The sequence below is a fragment of the Coturnix japonica genome, unplaced genomic scaffold, assembly GCF_054131305.1.
Source record: "Coturnix japonica strain WE unplaced genomic scaffold, WE-NBRP24 Scf104, whole genome shotgun sequence".
Taxonomy (NCBI): domain Eukaryota; kingdom Metazoa; phylum Chordata; class Aves; order Galliformes; family Phasianidae; genus Coturnix; species Coturnix japonica.
In genome coordinates this window covers 86,793-100,874 of record NW_028189007.1, presented here as the reverse complement: position 1 = coordinate 100,874, position 14,082 = coordinate 86,793, and the positions used below count along the sequence as shown (strand labels likewise).

The following is a 14,082-nucleotide window of genomic DNA, read 5'->3' as shown; positions in this document are numbered from 1 at the left end:
CTCTATGGGTCTCTATGGGTCCCTATGGGTCCCTATAGGTCTCTATGGGGTCTTAATGGGGTTTCTATGGGTCTCTATGGGGCAGAGCTGACACTGGAGGTGACCCCGGAGGAGCCCCGACCCACAGTGACCCCAGCAGAGGAATGGAGGTAAGATATGGGGTTATATGGGGTTATATGGGGATATATGGGGTGATATGGGGTTATATGGGGTATATGGGGGGATATGGGGTTATATGGGGTATATGGGGTTATATGGGGTTATATGGGGTTATATGGGGTTATATGGGGTTATATGGGGATATATGGGGTGATATGGGGTGATATGGGGGGATATAGGGTTATATGGGGTTATATGGGGGGATATGGGGTTATATGGGGATATAATGGGGTTATATGGGGGGATATGGGGTTATATGGGGTTCTATGGGGCTGAAATGGGGTTCTATGGGGTTATATGGGGCGATATGGGGTTCTATGGGGTTATATGGGGTTCTATGCGGTTATATGGGGATATAATGGGGTTATATGGGGGGATATGGGGTTATATGAGTTTATATGGGGGTTAATTGGGTTATATGGGGTTATATGGGGTTCTATGGGGGGATATGGGGATATATGGGGTTATATGGGGAGATATGGGGTTATAATGGGTTTATATGGGGTTATATGGGGTTATATATGGGGTTATAATAGGGTTATATGGGGTGTCTATGGGGTTCTATGGGGTGATATGGGGTTCTATGGGGGGATATGGGGTTATATGGGGCTATATGGGGTTACATGGGGGTTATATGGGGTTATATGGGGTTATAATGGGGTTCTATGGGGTTCTATGGGGTTATATAGGGTTATAATGGGGTTCTATGGGGTTCTATGGGGTTATATGGGGCTGATATGGGGTTATATGGGGGGATATGGGTTTATATGGGTATATATGGGGTTATATGGGGTTATATGGGATGATATGGGGTTATATGGGGGGATATGGGGATATATGGGGTTATATGGGGGGATATGGGGTTTTATACGGTTATATGGGGCTATATGGGGCTGATATGGGGTTATATGGGGGGATATGGGGTTATATGGGGTTATATGGAGTTCTATGGGGTTATAATGGGGTTCTATGGGGTTCTATGGGGTTATATGGAATTATATGGGGTTATATGGGGGGATATGGGGTTATATGGGGTTATATAGGGGATATATGGGGTTATATGGGGTTTTATGGGGTTCTATGGGGTCATATGGGAGTTATATGGGGTTCTATGGGGTTCTATGGGGTCATATGGGGGTTATATGGGGGTTATATGGGGTTATATGGGATCATATTGGGTTATATGGGGTTATATGGGGTGATATGGGGGATATATGGGGTTATTATGGGGTTCTATGGGGTTATATGGGATTATATGGTGTTGTATGGGGTTATATGGGGTTATATGGGATTATATGGGGTTATATGGGGTTATATGGGGTTATATGGGGTTATATGGGGGGATATGGGGGTTCTATGGGGTTATATGGGATTATATGGGGTTATAATGGGGTTCTATGGGGCTGATATGGGGTTATATGGGGGTTCTATGGGGTTATATGGGGTTATATGGGGTTCTATGGGGATATATGGGGTCATATGGGGTTATATGGGGTTATATGGGGATATATGGGGGTTATATGGGGTTCTATGGGGATATATGGGGGGATATGGGGTTCTATGGGGTTATGGGGGGTTCTATGCGGTTCTATGGGGTTATATGGGGTTATATGGGGGGATATGGGGTTCTATGGGGTTATATGGGGTTATATAGGGGATATATGGGGTTATATGGGGTTATATGGGGGGATATGGGGTTATATAGGGGTTATATGGGGTGATATGGGGTTATATGGGGTTATATGGGGTTATATGGGGGTTATATGGGGTTATATGGGGGTTATATAGGGATATATGGGGGGATATGGGGTTATATGGGATTATATGGGATTATATGGGGAGATATGGGGTTATATATGGGATATATGGGGTTATATGGGGTTATATGGGGTTATATGGGGTTATATGGGGGGATATGGGGTTCTATGGGGTTCTATGGGGTTATATGGGGTTCTATGGGGGATATATGGGGTTATATGGGGTTATATGGGGTGATATGGGGGGATATGGGGTTATATGGGGGATATATGGGGTTATATGGGGTTATATGGGGGGATATGGGGTTATATGGGGTTATATGGGGTTATATGGGGTTCTATGGGGGGATATGGGGTTATATGGGGGTTATATGGGGTTATATGGGGGGATATGGGGTTATATGGGGGGATATGGGGATATATGGGGTTATATGGGGGGATATGGGGATATATGGGGTGATATGGGGTTATATGGGGTGATATGGGGTTATATGGGGGGATATGGGGGGATATGGGGGGATATGGGGATATATGGGGGGATATGGGGTTATATGGGGTTATATGGGGTTATATGGGGATATATGGGGTGATATGGGGGGATATGGGGTTATATGGGGTTATAATGGGGTCATATGGGGTTATATGGGATTATATGGGGTTCTATGGGGTTATATGGGACCAATGGGGGCGTGTCTTACTTTGGGCGTGTCCTAACCCAACCAATCCCATTCTCCCTTTCAGAGCCCCGCCCCCTTTGCTTGAACTCCCAGAAGAGGCGGAGCTTCCCCCGGTGGGCGTGGCCTCGTTGGAGCGGTGCGTTGTGATTGGTCCGATAAGGAATAACGGACTTTGTGATCAACCAATGGGGTTTGAAGGGGGGCGGGGCTTAACGCGGCTCCCTTTGTTCCTATAGGGCGATACTGGAGGGGGCGGGGCGACCGGAAGGGGCGGAGCTTAATGAGATCCTGCCAAGCTCCGCCCACCGGAAGTTGTGGGCCAGGCTCTTCCGGGTTTGCTTAGGTAAGGGGGCGTGGCTTAACGTGGACAGCCAATGGGATTTGAGCTTGCTCTAAGCCCCGCCCCCTTTATAGATCTCTGTGCTTCTGGTTGGCTGCGGTTGGAGCAGTCCCGCCCCTTTGGACCAATCAGGATCCGGGTCGGTGCACGAGGCCCCGCCCACTTCTCCCCAAGCCCCGCCCACACCCAATAAAGGCAAAGGGGGCGTGGTTTAGAATGGAGCTTCTTTATTGGCTGACGGTGAGTGGAGTGGCGGTTACGGCGTCCAATCCCTGCAAAGGAAGGCGGGGTTAAGGTGGGGGGGGCAGTTATGGGGCTCTATGGGGCTGCTATGGGGTTTAATGGTGGCCTATGGGGCTCTATGGGGTTCTATGGGGATCTATGGGGCAGTTATGGGGCTCTATGGGGATCTATGGGGCTCTTATGGGGTTGCTATGGGGCTCTATGGGGCACTTAATGGGTTTGGGGTCTATATGGGGTCTCTATGGGGCAGTTATGGGGCTCTATGGGGCACTTATGGGGATCTATGGGGCAGTTATGGGGCTCTATGGGGCACTTATGGGGTTTGGGGTCTATATGTGGTCTCTATGGGGCTCTATGGGTCTCAGTGGGGCAGTTATGGGGCTCTATGGGGTTTGGGGTCCTATGGGGTGTCTATGGAGCACTTATGGGGTTGTTATGGGGCTCTATGGGGCACTTATGGGGCTCTATGGGGCTCTATGGGGTTTGGGGTCTCTATGGGGCAGTTATGGGGCTCTATGGGGATCTATGGGGCAGTTATGGGGCTCTATGGGGCTGTTATGGGGCTCTATGGGGCACTTATGGGGTTTGGGTTCTATATGGGGTCTCTATGGGGCACTTATGGGTCTCTATGGGGCTGTTATGGGTTTCTATGGGGCTCTATGGGGCAGTTATGGTCTCTATGGGGTTTAATGGAGGCCTATGGGGCTCTATGGGGTCTCTATGGGGCACTTATGGGTCTCTGTGGGGTATCTATGAGGCTCTATGGGGCAGTTATGGGCTCTATGGGGTTTAATGGAGTCCTATGGGGCTCTATGGGGTGTCTATGGGGCACTATGGGTCTCTATGGAGCACTTATGGGGCTGTTATGGGGCACTTATGGGGCTCTATGGGGCTGTTATGAGTCTCTATGGGGTTCTATGGGGTCTCTGTGGGGCACTTATGGGGCTCTATGGAGCACTTATGGGGCTTTATGGGGCTCTAAGGGGCTGTTATGGGGCTCTATGGGGTCTCTATGGGGTTTGGGGTCTCTATGGGGCACTTATGGGGCTCTGTGGGGCTTTTATGAGTCTCTATGGGGTTCTATGGGGTCTCTATGGGGCCTCTGTGGGGTTTGGGGTCCTATGGGGTGTCTATGGGGCACTTATGGGGTTCTATGGGGTCTCTATGGGGCTGTTATGGGGCTCTATGGGGTCTCTATGGGGTTTGGGGGCTCTATGGGGCTCTATGGGGCAGTTATGGGTCTCTCTGGGGTATCTATGGGGCTCTATGGGGCTGTTATGGGGTTTGGGGTCTATATGGGGTCTCTATGGGGCACTTATGGGTCTCTATGGGGCTGTTATGGGGCTCTATGGGGCTGCTATGGGGTTTAATGGAGGCCTATGGGGCTCTATGGGGTGTCTATGGGGCACTATGGGGCACTTATGGGGTTGTTATGGGGCTCTATGGGGCTGTTATGGGGTTTGGGGTCTATATGGGGTCTCTATGGGGCACTTATGGGTCTCTATGGGGCTGTTATGGGGCTCTATGGGGCACTTATGGGGCTCTATGGGGCACTTATGGGGTTTGGGGTCTATATGGGGTCTCTATGGGGCACTTATGGGTCTCTATGGGGCTGTTATGGGGCTCTATGGGGCTCTATGGGGCAGTTATGGGCTCTGTGGGGTTTAATGGAGGCCTATGGGGCTCTATGGGGTGTCTATGGGGCACAATGGGTCTCTATGGAGCACTTATGGGGCTGTTATGGGGTTTAATGGTGGTTTATGGGGCTCTATGGGGTGTCTATGGGGCACTTATGGGGCTATATGGGGCCTCTGTGGGGTTTGGGGTCCTATGGGGTGTCTATGGGGCACTTATGGGTCTCTATGGGGCTGTTATGGGGCTCTATGGGGCAGTTATGGGGCTCTATGGGGTTTAATGGAGGCCTATGGGGCTCTATGGGGTGTCTATGGGGCACTATGGGTCTCTATAGGGCTGTTATGGGGCTCTATGGGGCAGTTATGGGGCTCTATGGGGCAGTTATGGGGCTCTATGGGGCTGTTATGGGGCTCTATGGGGCAGTTATGGGGCTCTATGGGGCACTTATGGGGTTTGGGATCTATATGGGGTCTCTATGGGGCTCTATGGGTCTCAGTGGGGCAGTTATGGGGCTCTATGGGGCTGTTATGGGGCTCTATGGGGTTTGGGGTCTCTATGGGGACTCTATGGGGCACTTATGGGGTTGTTATGGGTCTGTATGGGGCTCTATGGGGCACTTATGGGGCTGTTATGGGGCTCTATGGGGTCTCTATGGGGTTTGGGGTCTCTATGGGGTGTCTATGGGCACTTATGGGGCTCTATGGGGTTCTGTGGGGTCTCTATGGGGCACTTATGGGGCTGAAGGGGTCTCTATGGGGCTCTATGGGTCTCAATGAGGCAGTTGTGGGGATCTATGGGGCACTTATGGGGTTCTATGGGGCTGTTATGGGGCTCTATGGGGTCTCTATGGGGTTTGGGGTCTCTGGGGCACTTATAGGGCTCTATGGGGCTGTTATGAGTCTCTATGGGGTCTCTATGGGGCACTTATGGGGCTCTATGGGGCTGTTATGGGGCTCTATGGGGTTTCTGGTCTCTATGGGGCACTTATGGGGCTCTGTGGGTCTCTATGGGGTAGTTATGGGGCAGTTATGGGGCTCTGTGGGGCACTTATGGGGCTGAAGGGGGCTCTATGGGTCTCAATGGAGCTCTATGGGGTCTCTATGGGGCACTTATGGGGCTGTTATGGGGCTTCTATGGGGTTTGGGGTCTCTATGGGTCACTTATGGGGTACTTATGGGGCACCGTGGGTCTCTATGGGGCACTTATGGGGTTTGGGGTCTCTATGGGGCACTTATGGGGTACTTATGGGGCACCGTGGGTCTCTATGGGGCACTTATGGGTCACTTATGGGGCACCGTGGGTCTCTATGGGGCACTTATGGGGTTTGGGGTCTCTATGGGGCACTTATGGGGTACTTATGGGGCACCGTGGGTCTCTATGGGGCACTTATGGGGTACTTATGGGGCACCGTGGGTCTCTATGGGGCACTTATGGGTCACTTATGGGGCACCGTGGGTCTCTATGGGGCACTTATGGGTCACTTATGGGGCACCGTGGGTCTCTATGGGGCACTTATGGGGTTTGGGGTCTCTATGGGTCACTTATGGGTCACTTATGGGGCGCCGTGGGTCTCTATGGGGCACTTATGGGTCACTTATGGGGCACCGTGGGTCTCTATGGGTCACTTATGGGGTACTTATGGGGCACCATGGGTCTCTATGGGTCACTTATGGGGTACTTATGGGGCACCGTGGGTCTCTATGGGTCACTTATGGGTCACTTATGGGGCGCCGTGGGTCTCTATGGGGCACTTATGGGGTTTGGGGTTTCTATGGGTCACTTATGGGGCTGTTATGGGGCTCTATGGGTCACTTATGGGTCACTTATGGGGCTGTTATGGGGCTCTATGGGTCACTTATGGGTCACTTATGGGGCACCGTGGGTCTCTATGGGGCACTTATGGGGTTTGGGGTCTCTATGGGTCACTTATGGGATACTTATGGGGCACCGTGGGTCTCTATGGGGCACTTATGGGGCACTGTGGGTCTCTATGGGGCACTTATGGGGTTTGGGGTCTCTATGGGTCACTTATGGGTCACTTATGGGGCGCCGTGGGTCTCTATGGGGCACTTATGGGTCACTTATGGGGCACCGTGGGTCTCTATGGGGCACTTATGGGGTTTGGGGTCTCTATGGGTCACTTATGGGGTACTTATGGGGCACCGTGGGTCTCTATGGGGCACTTACGGGGTACTTATGGGGCACCGTGGGTCTCTATGGGGCACTTATGGGTCACTTATGGGGCACCGTGGGTCTCTATGGGGCACTTATGGGGCACTTATGGGGCACCATGGGTCTCTATGGGGCACTTATGGGGCACCGTGGGTCTCTATGGGTCACTTATGGGGTACTTATGGGGCACCGTGGGTCTCTATGGGGCACTGTGGGTCTCTATGGGGCACTTATGGGGTTTGGGGTCTCTATGGGGCACTTATGGGTCACTTATGGGGCTGTTATGGGGCTCTATGGGTCACTTATGGGGTACTTATGGGGCACCGTGGGTCTCTATGGGGCACTTATGGGTCACTTATGGGGCGCCGTGGGTCTCTATGGGGCACTTATGGGGCACCGTAGGTCTCTATGGGGCACTTATGGGGTACTTATGGGGCACCGTGGGTCTCTATGGGGCACTTATGGGGTTTGGGGTCTCTATGGGTCACTTATGGGGTACTTATGGGGCACCGTGGGTCTCTATGGGTCACTTATGGGTCACTTATGGGGCACCGTGGGTCTCTATGGGTCACTTATGGGTCACTTATGGGGCGCCGTGGGTCTCTATGGGTCACTTATGGGGCACCGTGGGTCTCTATGGGGCACTTATGGGTCACTTATGGGGCACCGTGGGTCTCTATGGGGCACTTATGGGGTTTGGGGTCTCTATGGGGCACTTATGGGTCACTTATGGGGCACCGTGGGTCTCTATGGGTCACTTATGGGGTTTGGGGTCTTTATGGGTCACTTATGGGGTACTTATGGGGCACCGTGGGTCTCTATGGGGCACTTATGGGGCGCCGTGGGTCTCTATGGGGCACTTATGGGTCACTTATGGGGCACCGTGGGTCTCTATGGGTCACTTATGGGTCACTTATGGGGCACCGTGGGTCTCTATGGGGCACTTATGGGGTACTTATGGGGCGCCGTGGGTCTCTATGGGTCACTTATGGGTCACTTATGGGGCGCCGTGGGTCTCTATGGGTCACTTATGGGGTTTGGGGTCTCTATGGGGCACTTATGGGTCACTTATGGGGCGCCGTGGGTCTCTATGGGGCACTTATGGGGTTTGGGGTCTCTATGGGGCACTTATGGGTCACTTATGGGGCACCGTGGGTCTCTATGGGGCACTTATGGGGCTGTTATGGGGCTCTATGGGGCACTTATGGGTCACTTATGGGGCACCGTGGGTCTCTATGGGTCACTTATGGGTCACTTATGGGGCACCGTGGGTCTCTATGGGGCACTTATGGGTCACTTATGGGGCACCGTGGGTCTCTATGGGGCACTTATGGGTCACTTATGGGGCGCCGTGGGTCTCTATGGGGCACTTATGGGGTTTGGGGTCTCTATGGGGCACTTATGGGGCACTTATGGGGCACCGTGGGTCTCTATGGGGCACTTATGGGGCTGTTATGGGGCTCTATGGGGCACTTATGGGTCACTTATGGGGCACCGTGGGTCTCTATGGGTCACTTATGGGTCACTTATGGGGCACCGTGGGTCTCTATGGGGCACTTATGGGTCACTTATGGGGCACCGTGGGTCTCTATGGGGCACTTATGGGGCACCGTGGGTCTCTATGGGGCACTTATGGGTCACTTATGGGGCACCGTGGGTCTCTATGGGTCACTTATGGGATACTTATGGGGCACTGTGGGTCTCTATGGGGCACTTATGGGGTTTGGGGTCTTTATGGGTCACTTATGGGGTACTTATGGGGCACCGTGGGTCTCTATGGGGCACTTATGGGTCACTTATGGGGCACCGTGGGTCTCTATGGGGCACTTATGGGTCACTTATGGGGCACCGTGGGTCTCTATGGGTCACTTATGGGGTACTTATGGGGCACCGTGGGTCTCTATGGGGCACTTATGGGGTTTGGGGTCTCTATGGGGCACTTATGGGTCACTTATGGGGTGCTGTGGGTCTCTATGGGGCACTTATGGGGTTTGGGGTCTCTATGGGTCACTTATGGGGTACTTATGGGGCACCGTGGGTCTCTATGGGTCACTTATGGGGTACTTATGGGGCGCCGTGGGTCTCTATGGGTCACTTATGGGGTTTGGGGTCTCTATGGGTCACTTATGGGGCACTTATGGGGCACCGTGGGTCTCTATGGGGCACTTATGGGTCACTTATGGGGCACCATAGGTCTCTATGGGGCACTTATGGGGTTTGGGGTCTTTATGGGTCACTTATGGGTCACTTATGGGGCGCCGTGGGTCTCTATGGGTCACTTATGGGGCACCGTGGGTCTCTATGGGGCACTTATGGGTCACTTATGGGGCACCGTGGGTCTCTATGGGGCACTTATGGGGTTTGGGGTCTCTATGGGTCACTTATGGGGTACTTATGGGGCACCGTGGGTCTCTATGGGGCACTTATGGGTCACTTATGGGGTTTGGGGTCTCTATGGGGCACTTATGGGTCACTTATGGGGCACCGTGGGTCTCTATGGGGCACTTATGGGGTACTTATGGGGCGCCGTGGGTCTCTATGGGGCACTTATGGGGTACTTATGGGGCACCGTGGGTCTCTATGGGTCACTTATGGGTCACTTATGGGGCACCGTGGGTCTCTATGGGGCACTTATGGGGTTTGGGGTCTCTATGGGTCACTTATGGGGCACCGTGGGTCTCTATGGGTCACTTATGGGTCACTTATGGGGCACCGTGGGTCTCTATGGGGCACTTATGGGGTTTGGGGTCTCTATGGGTCACTTATGGGGTACTTATGGGGCACTGTGGGTCTCTATGGGGCACTTATGGGGCACTGTGGGTCTCTATGGGTCACTTATGGGGTGTGTATCCTCACCATGGCTTTCCTCAGCCTGTCCCTGTCGCTGTGGGGCAGCCGCTCCATTCCCCGCCCCACATCTATGGGGCAGCTCGTCCACAGCTCCCGCAGCAGCCCCACAACTGCGGCCTCCAGATCTATGGGGCAGATAAAGGGGGTGGGGGTGGGCTCCTGCCCCATAGATCTCACCCCAGCCCCATAGATTCCCACCCAGCCCCATAGATTCCCTCCCAGCCCCATAGATTCCCACCCAGCCCCATAGATTGCCTCCCAGCCCCATAGATTCCCACCCAGCCCCATAGATTCCCTCCCAGCCCCATAGATTCCCACCCAGCCCCATAGATTCCCTCCCAGCCCCATAGAACCCTTATATGGACCCCCCCAGCCCCATAGATTCCCACCCAGCCCCATAGATTCCCACCCAGCCCCATAGATTCCCTCCCAGCCCCATAGAACCCTTATATGGACCCAGCCAGCCCCATAGATTCCCACCCAGCCCCATAGAACCCTTATATGGACCCTCCCAGCCCCATAGATTCCCTCCCAGCCCCATAGAACCCTTATATGGACCCTCCCAGCCCCATAGATTCCCTCCCAGCCCCATAGAACCCTTATATGGACCCCCCAGCCCCATAGATTCCCTCCCAGCCCCATAGAACCCTTATATGGACCCACCCAGCCCCATAGATTCCCTCCCAGCCCCATAGAACCCTTATATGGACCCTCCCAGCCCCATAGATTCCCTCCCAGCCCCATAGAACCCTTATATGGACCCTTCCAGCCCCATAGATTTCCCCTCAGCCCCATAGAACCCTTATATGGACCCTTCCAGCCCCATAGATTCCCTCCCAGCCCCATAGAACCCTTATATGGACCCCCCAGCCCCATAGATTGCCACCCAGCCCCATAGAACCCATATATGGACCCTCCCAGCCCCATAGATTCCCACCCAGCCCCATAGATTCCCTCCCAGCCCCATAGAACCCTTATATGGACCCTTCCAGCCCCATAGATTTCCCCTCAGCCCCATAGAACCCTTATATGGACCCTTCCAGCCCCATAGATTCCCTCCCAGCCCCATAGAACCCTTATATGGACCCCCCAGCCCCATAGATTGCCACCCAGCCCCATAGAACCCATATATGGACCCTCCCAGCCCCATAGATTCCCACCCAGCCCCATAGATTCCCTCCCAGCCCCATAGAACCCTTATATGGACCCCCCCAGCCCCATAGATTCCCTCCCAGCCCCATAGAACCCTTATATGGACCCCCCAGCCCCATAGATTCCCTCCCAGCCCCATAGAACCCTTATATGGACCCTCCCAGCCCCATAGATTCCCTCCCAGCCCCATAGAACCCTTATATGGACCCACCCAGCCCCATAGATTTCCCTCAGCCCCATAGAACCCTTATATGGACCCCCCAGCCCCATAGATTCCCTCCCAGCCCCATAGAACCCTTATATGGACCCCCCAGCCCCATAGATTCCCTCCCAGCCCCATAGAACCCTTATATGGACCCCCCCAGCCCCATAGATTCCCTCCCAGCCCCATAGAACCCTTATATGGACCCCCCAGCCCCATAGATTCCCTCCCAGCCCCATAGAACCCATATATGGACTCTCCCAGCCCCATAGATTCCCTCCCAGCCCCATAGATTCCCTCCCAGCCCCATAGATTCCCACCCAGCCCCATAGATTCCCTCCCAGCCCCATAGAACCCTTGTATGGACCCCCCCCAGCCCCATAGAACGCCCCTGAGCCCCATAGGACCCCCCATAGGACCCCCAGCCCCATAGAACCCCCATCATCCCCCTATAGACACCCCATAGTTCCCCATAGAGCCCCATAGGGACCCCATATCCCCCCATATACATCCCATAGAGCCCCATATCTCCCCATAGGGACCCCATATTGCCCCATAGGGACCCATAGACACCCCATATCTCCCCATAGGGACCCCATAGAGCCCCATAGACACCCCATATCCCCCCATAGTGCCCCATAGACAGCCCATATTGCCCCATAGGGACCCCATAGAGCCCCATAGGGACCCATAGACACCCCATATCCCCCCATAGACACCGTATAGTGCCCCATAGACACCCCATAGTACCCCATAGAAACCCCATAGTGCCCCATAGAGCCCCATAGGAACCCCATATCCCCCCATAGACACCCTATAGTGCTGCATAGACACCCCATATCCCCCCATAGACACCCCATATCCCCCATAGACACCCCATAGTGCCCCATATCCCCCCATAGACACCCCATATCCCCCCATAGACACCCCATAGTACCCCATAGACACCCCATAGTTTCCCATAGAGCCCCATAGACACCCCATAGTGCCCCATAGAGCCCATATCCCCCCATATCTCCCCATAGACACCCCATATCCCCCCATATCCCCCCATAGAAACCCCATATCCCCCCATAGACACCCCATAGTGCCCCATAGAGCCCCATAGGAACCCCATATCCCCCCATAGACACCCCATAGAGCCCCATAGACACCCCATAGAGCCCCATAGACACCCCATAGTACCCCATAGAAACCCCATAGAGCCCCATAGGAACCCCACATCCCTCCATAGACACCCTATAGTGCCCCATAGACACCCCATAGAGCCCCATATCCCCCATCTCCCCCCATATCCCCCCATAGACACCCCATAGAGCCCCATAGACACCCCATATCCCCCCATAGACACCCCATAGTGCCCCATAGAGCCCCATAGGAACCCCATATCCCGCCATAGACACCCTATAGTGCCACATAGACACCCCATAGAGCCCCATAGACACCCCATAGTACCCCATAGAAACCCCATAGTGCCCCATAGAGCCCCATAGACACCCCATATCCCCCCATAGACACCCTATAGTGCCCCATAGACACCCCATAGTACCCCATAGAAACCCCATAGTGCCCCATAGAGCCCCATAGACACCCCATATCCCCCCATAGACACCCTATAGTGCCCCATAGACACCCCATAGTACCCCATAGAAACCCCACATCCCTCCATAGACACCCTATAGTGCCCCATAGAGCCCCATAGGGACCCATAGACACCCCATATTGCCCCATAGAAACCCCATAGAGCCCCATAGGAACCCCACATCCCCCCATAGACACCCTATAGTGCCCCATAGACACCCCATAGAACCCCATAGAGCTCCATAGGGACCCATAGACACCCCATATCCCCCCATAGTGCCCCATAGACAGCCCATAGTACCCCATAGAAACCCCATAGAGCCCCATAGGAACCCCATATCCCCCCATAGACACCCTATAGTGCCACATAGACACCCCATAGAGCCCCATATCCCCCCATAGACACCCCATAGTGCCCCATAGAGCCCCATAGAAACCCCATATCCCCCCATAGACACCCCATAGTGCCCCATAGAGCCCCATAGAAACCCCATATCCCCCCATAGACACCCCATAGTGCCCCATAGAGCCCCATAGAAACCCCACATCCCCCCATAGACACCCCATAGTGCCCCATCTCCCCCCATATCTCCCCATAGACACCCCATAGTGCCCCATAGAGCCCCATAGGGACCCCATAGAGCCCCATATCCCCCATCTCCCCCCATATCTCCCCATAGACGCCCCATATTGCCCCATAGGAACCCCATATCCCCCATATCCCCCCATAGACACCCCATATCCCCCCATATCTCCCCACAGACACCCCATAGTGCCCCATAGAGCCCCATAGACACCCCATATCCCCCCATAGCGACCCCATAGAGCCCCATAGGGACCCATAGACACCCCATATCCCCCCATAGAGCCCCATAGACACCATATCCCCCCATAGACACCCCATAGTACCCCATAGAGCCCCATAGAGCCCCATAGTACCCCATAGAAACCCCATAGTGCCCCATAGACACCCCATAGTACCCCATAGAAACCCCATAGTGCCCCATAGAGCCCCATAGTACCCCATAGACACCCCATAGTTTCCCATAGAGCCCCATAGAAACCCCATATCTCCCCATAGACACCCTATAGTGCCACATAGAGACCCCATAGAGACCCCATAATGCCCCATATCCCCGTCTGCCCCACAGACACCACATATCCCCCCATATCCCCCCATATCCCCCCATATCTCCCCATAGACACCCCATATCCCCCCATAGGGACCCCATAGTGCCCCATATCCCCCCATATCTCCCCATAGACACCCCATAGAGCCCCATAGACACCCCATAGTGCCCCATATCCCCCATA

General features: G+C 54.1%; 2 protein-coding genes across 28 annotated transcripts in view; one reads left to right on the top strand and one right to left on the bottom strand.

Annotated features, from left to right (window-relative positions):
* The window catches only part of REC8 (REC8 meiotic recombination protein), a 44,806-nt gene extending 41,656 nt beyond the window's left edge, over positions 1-3,150 (top strand). For all 24 annotated transcript variants that reach the window (XM_085534960.1, XM_085534961.1, XM_085534957.1 and 21 more), the window contains 4 exons: positions 86-149; positions 2,658-2,729; positions 2,830-2,936; positions 3,008-3,150. In XM_085534960.1, coding sequence (XP_085391086.1) covers positions 86-149; positions 2,658-2,729; positions 2,830-2,936; positions 3,008-3,126 — 362 coding nt within the window. In that variant the 3' untranslated portion in view covers positions 3,127-3,150. The remainder of the gene's footprint in view (positions 1-85; positions 150-2,657; positions 2,730-2,829; positions 2,937-3,007) is intronic.
* IPO4 (importin 4) overlaps positions 3,144-14,082 on the bottom strand; it is a 75,021-nt gene continuing 64,082 nt past the window's right edge. For all 4 annotated transcript variants that reach the window (XM_085534947.1, XM_085534948.1, XM_085534950.1 and 1 more), the window contains 2 exons: positions 9,840-9,958; positions 3,144-3,205 (listed from right to left, as the gene is read on the bottom strand). In XM_085534947.1, coding sequence (XP_085391073.1) covers positions 3,161-3,205; positions 9,840-9,958 — 164 coding nt within the window. In that variant the 3' untranslated portion in view covers positions 3,144-3,160. The remainder of the gene's footprint in view (positions 3,206-9,839; positions 9,959-14,082) is intronic.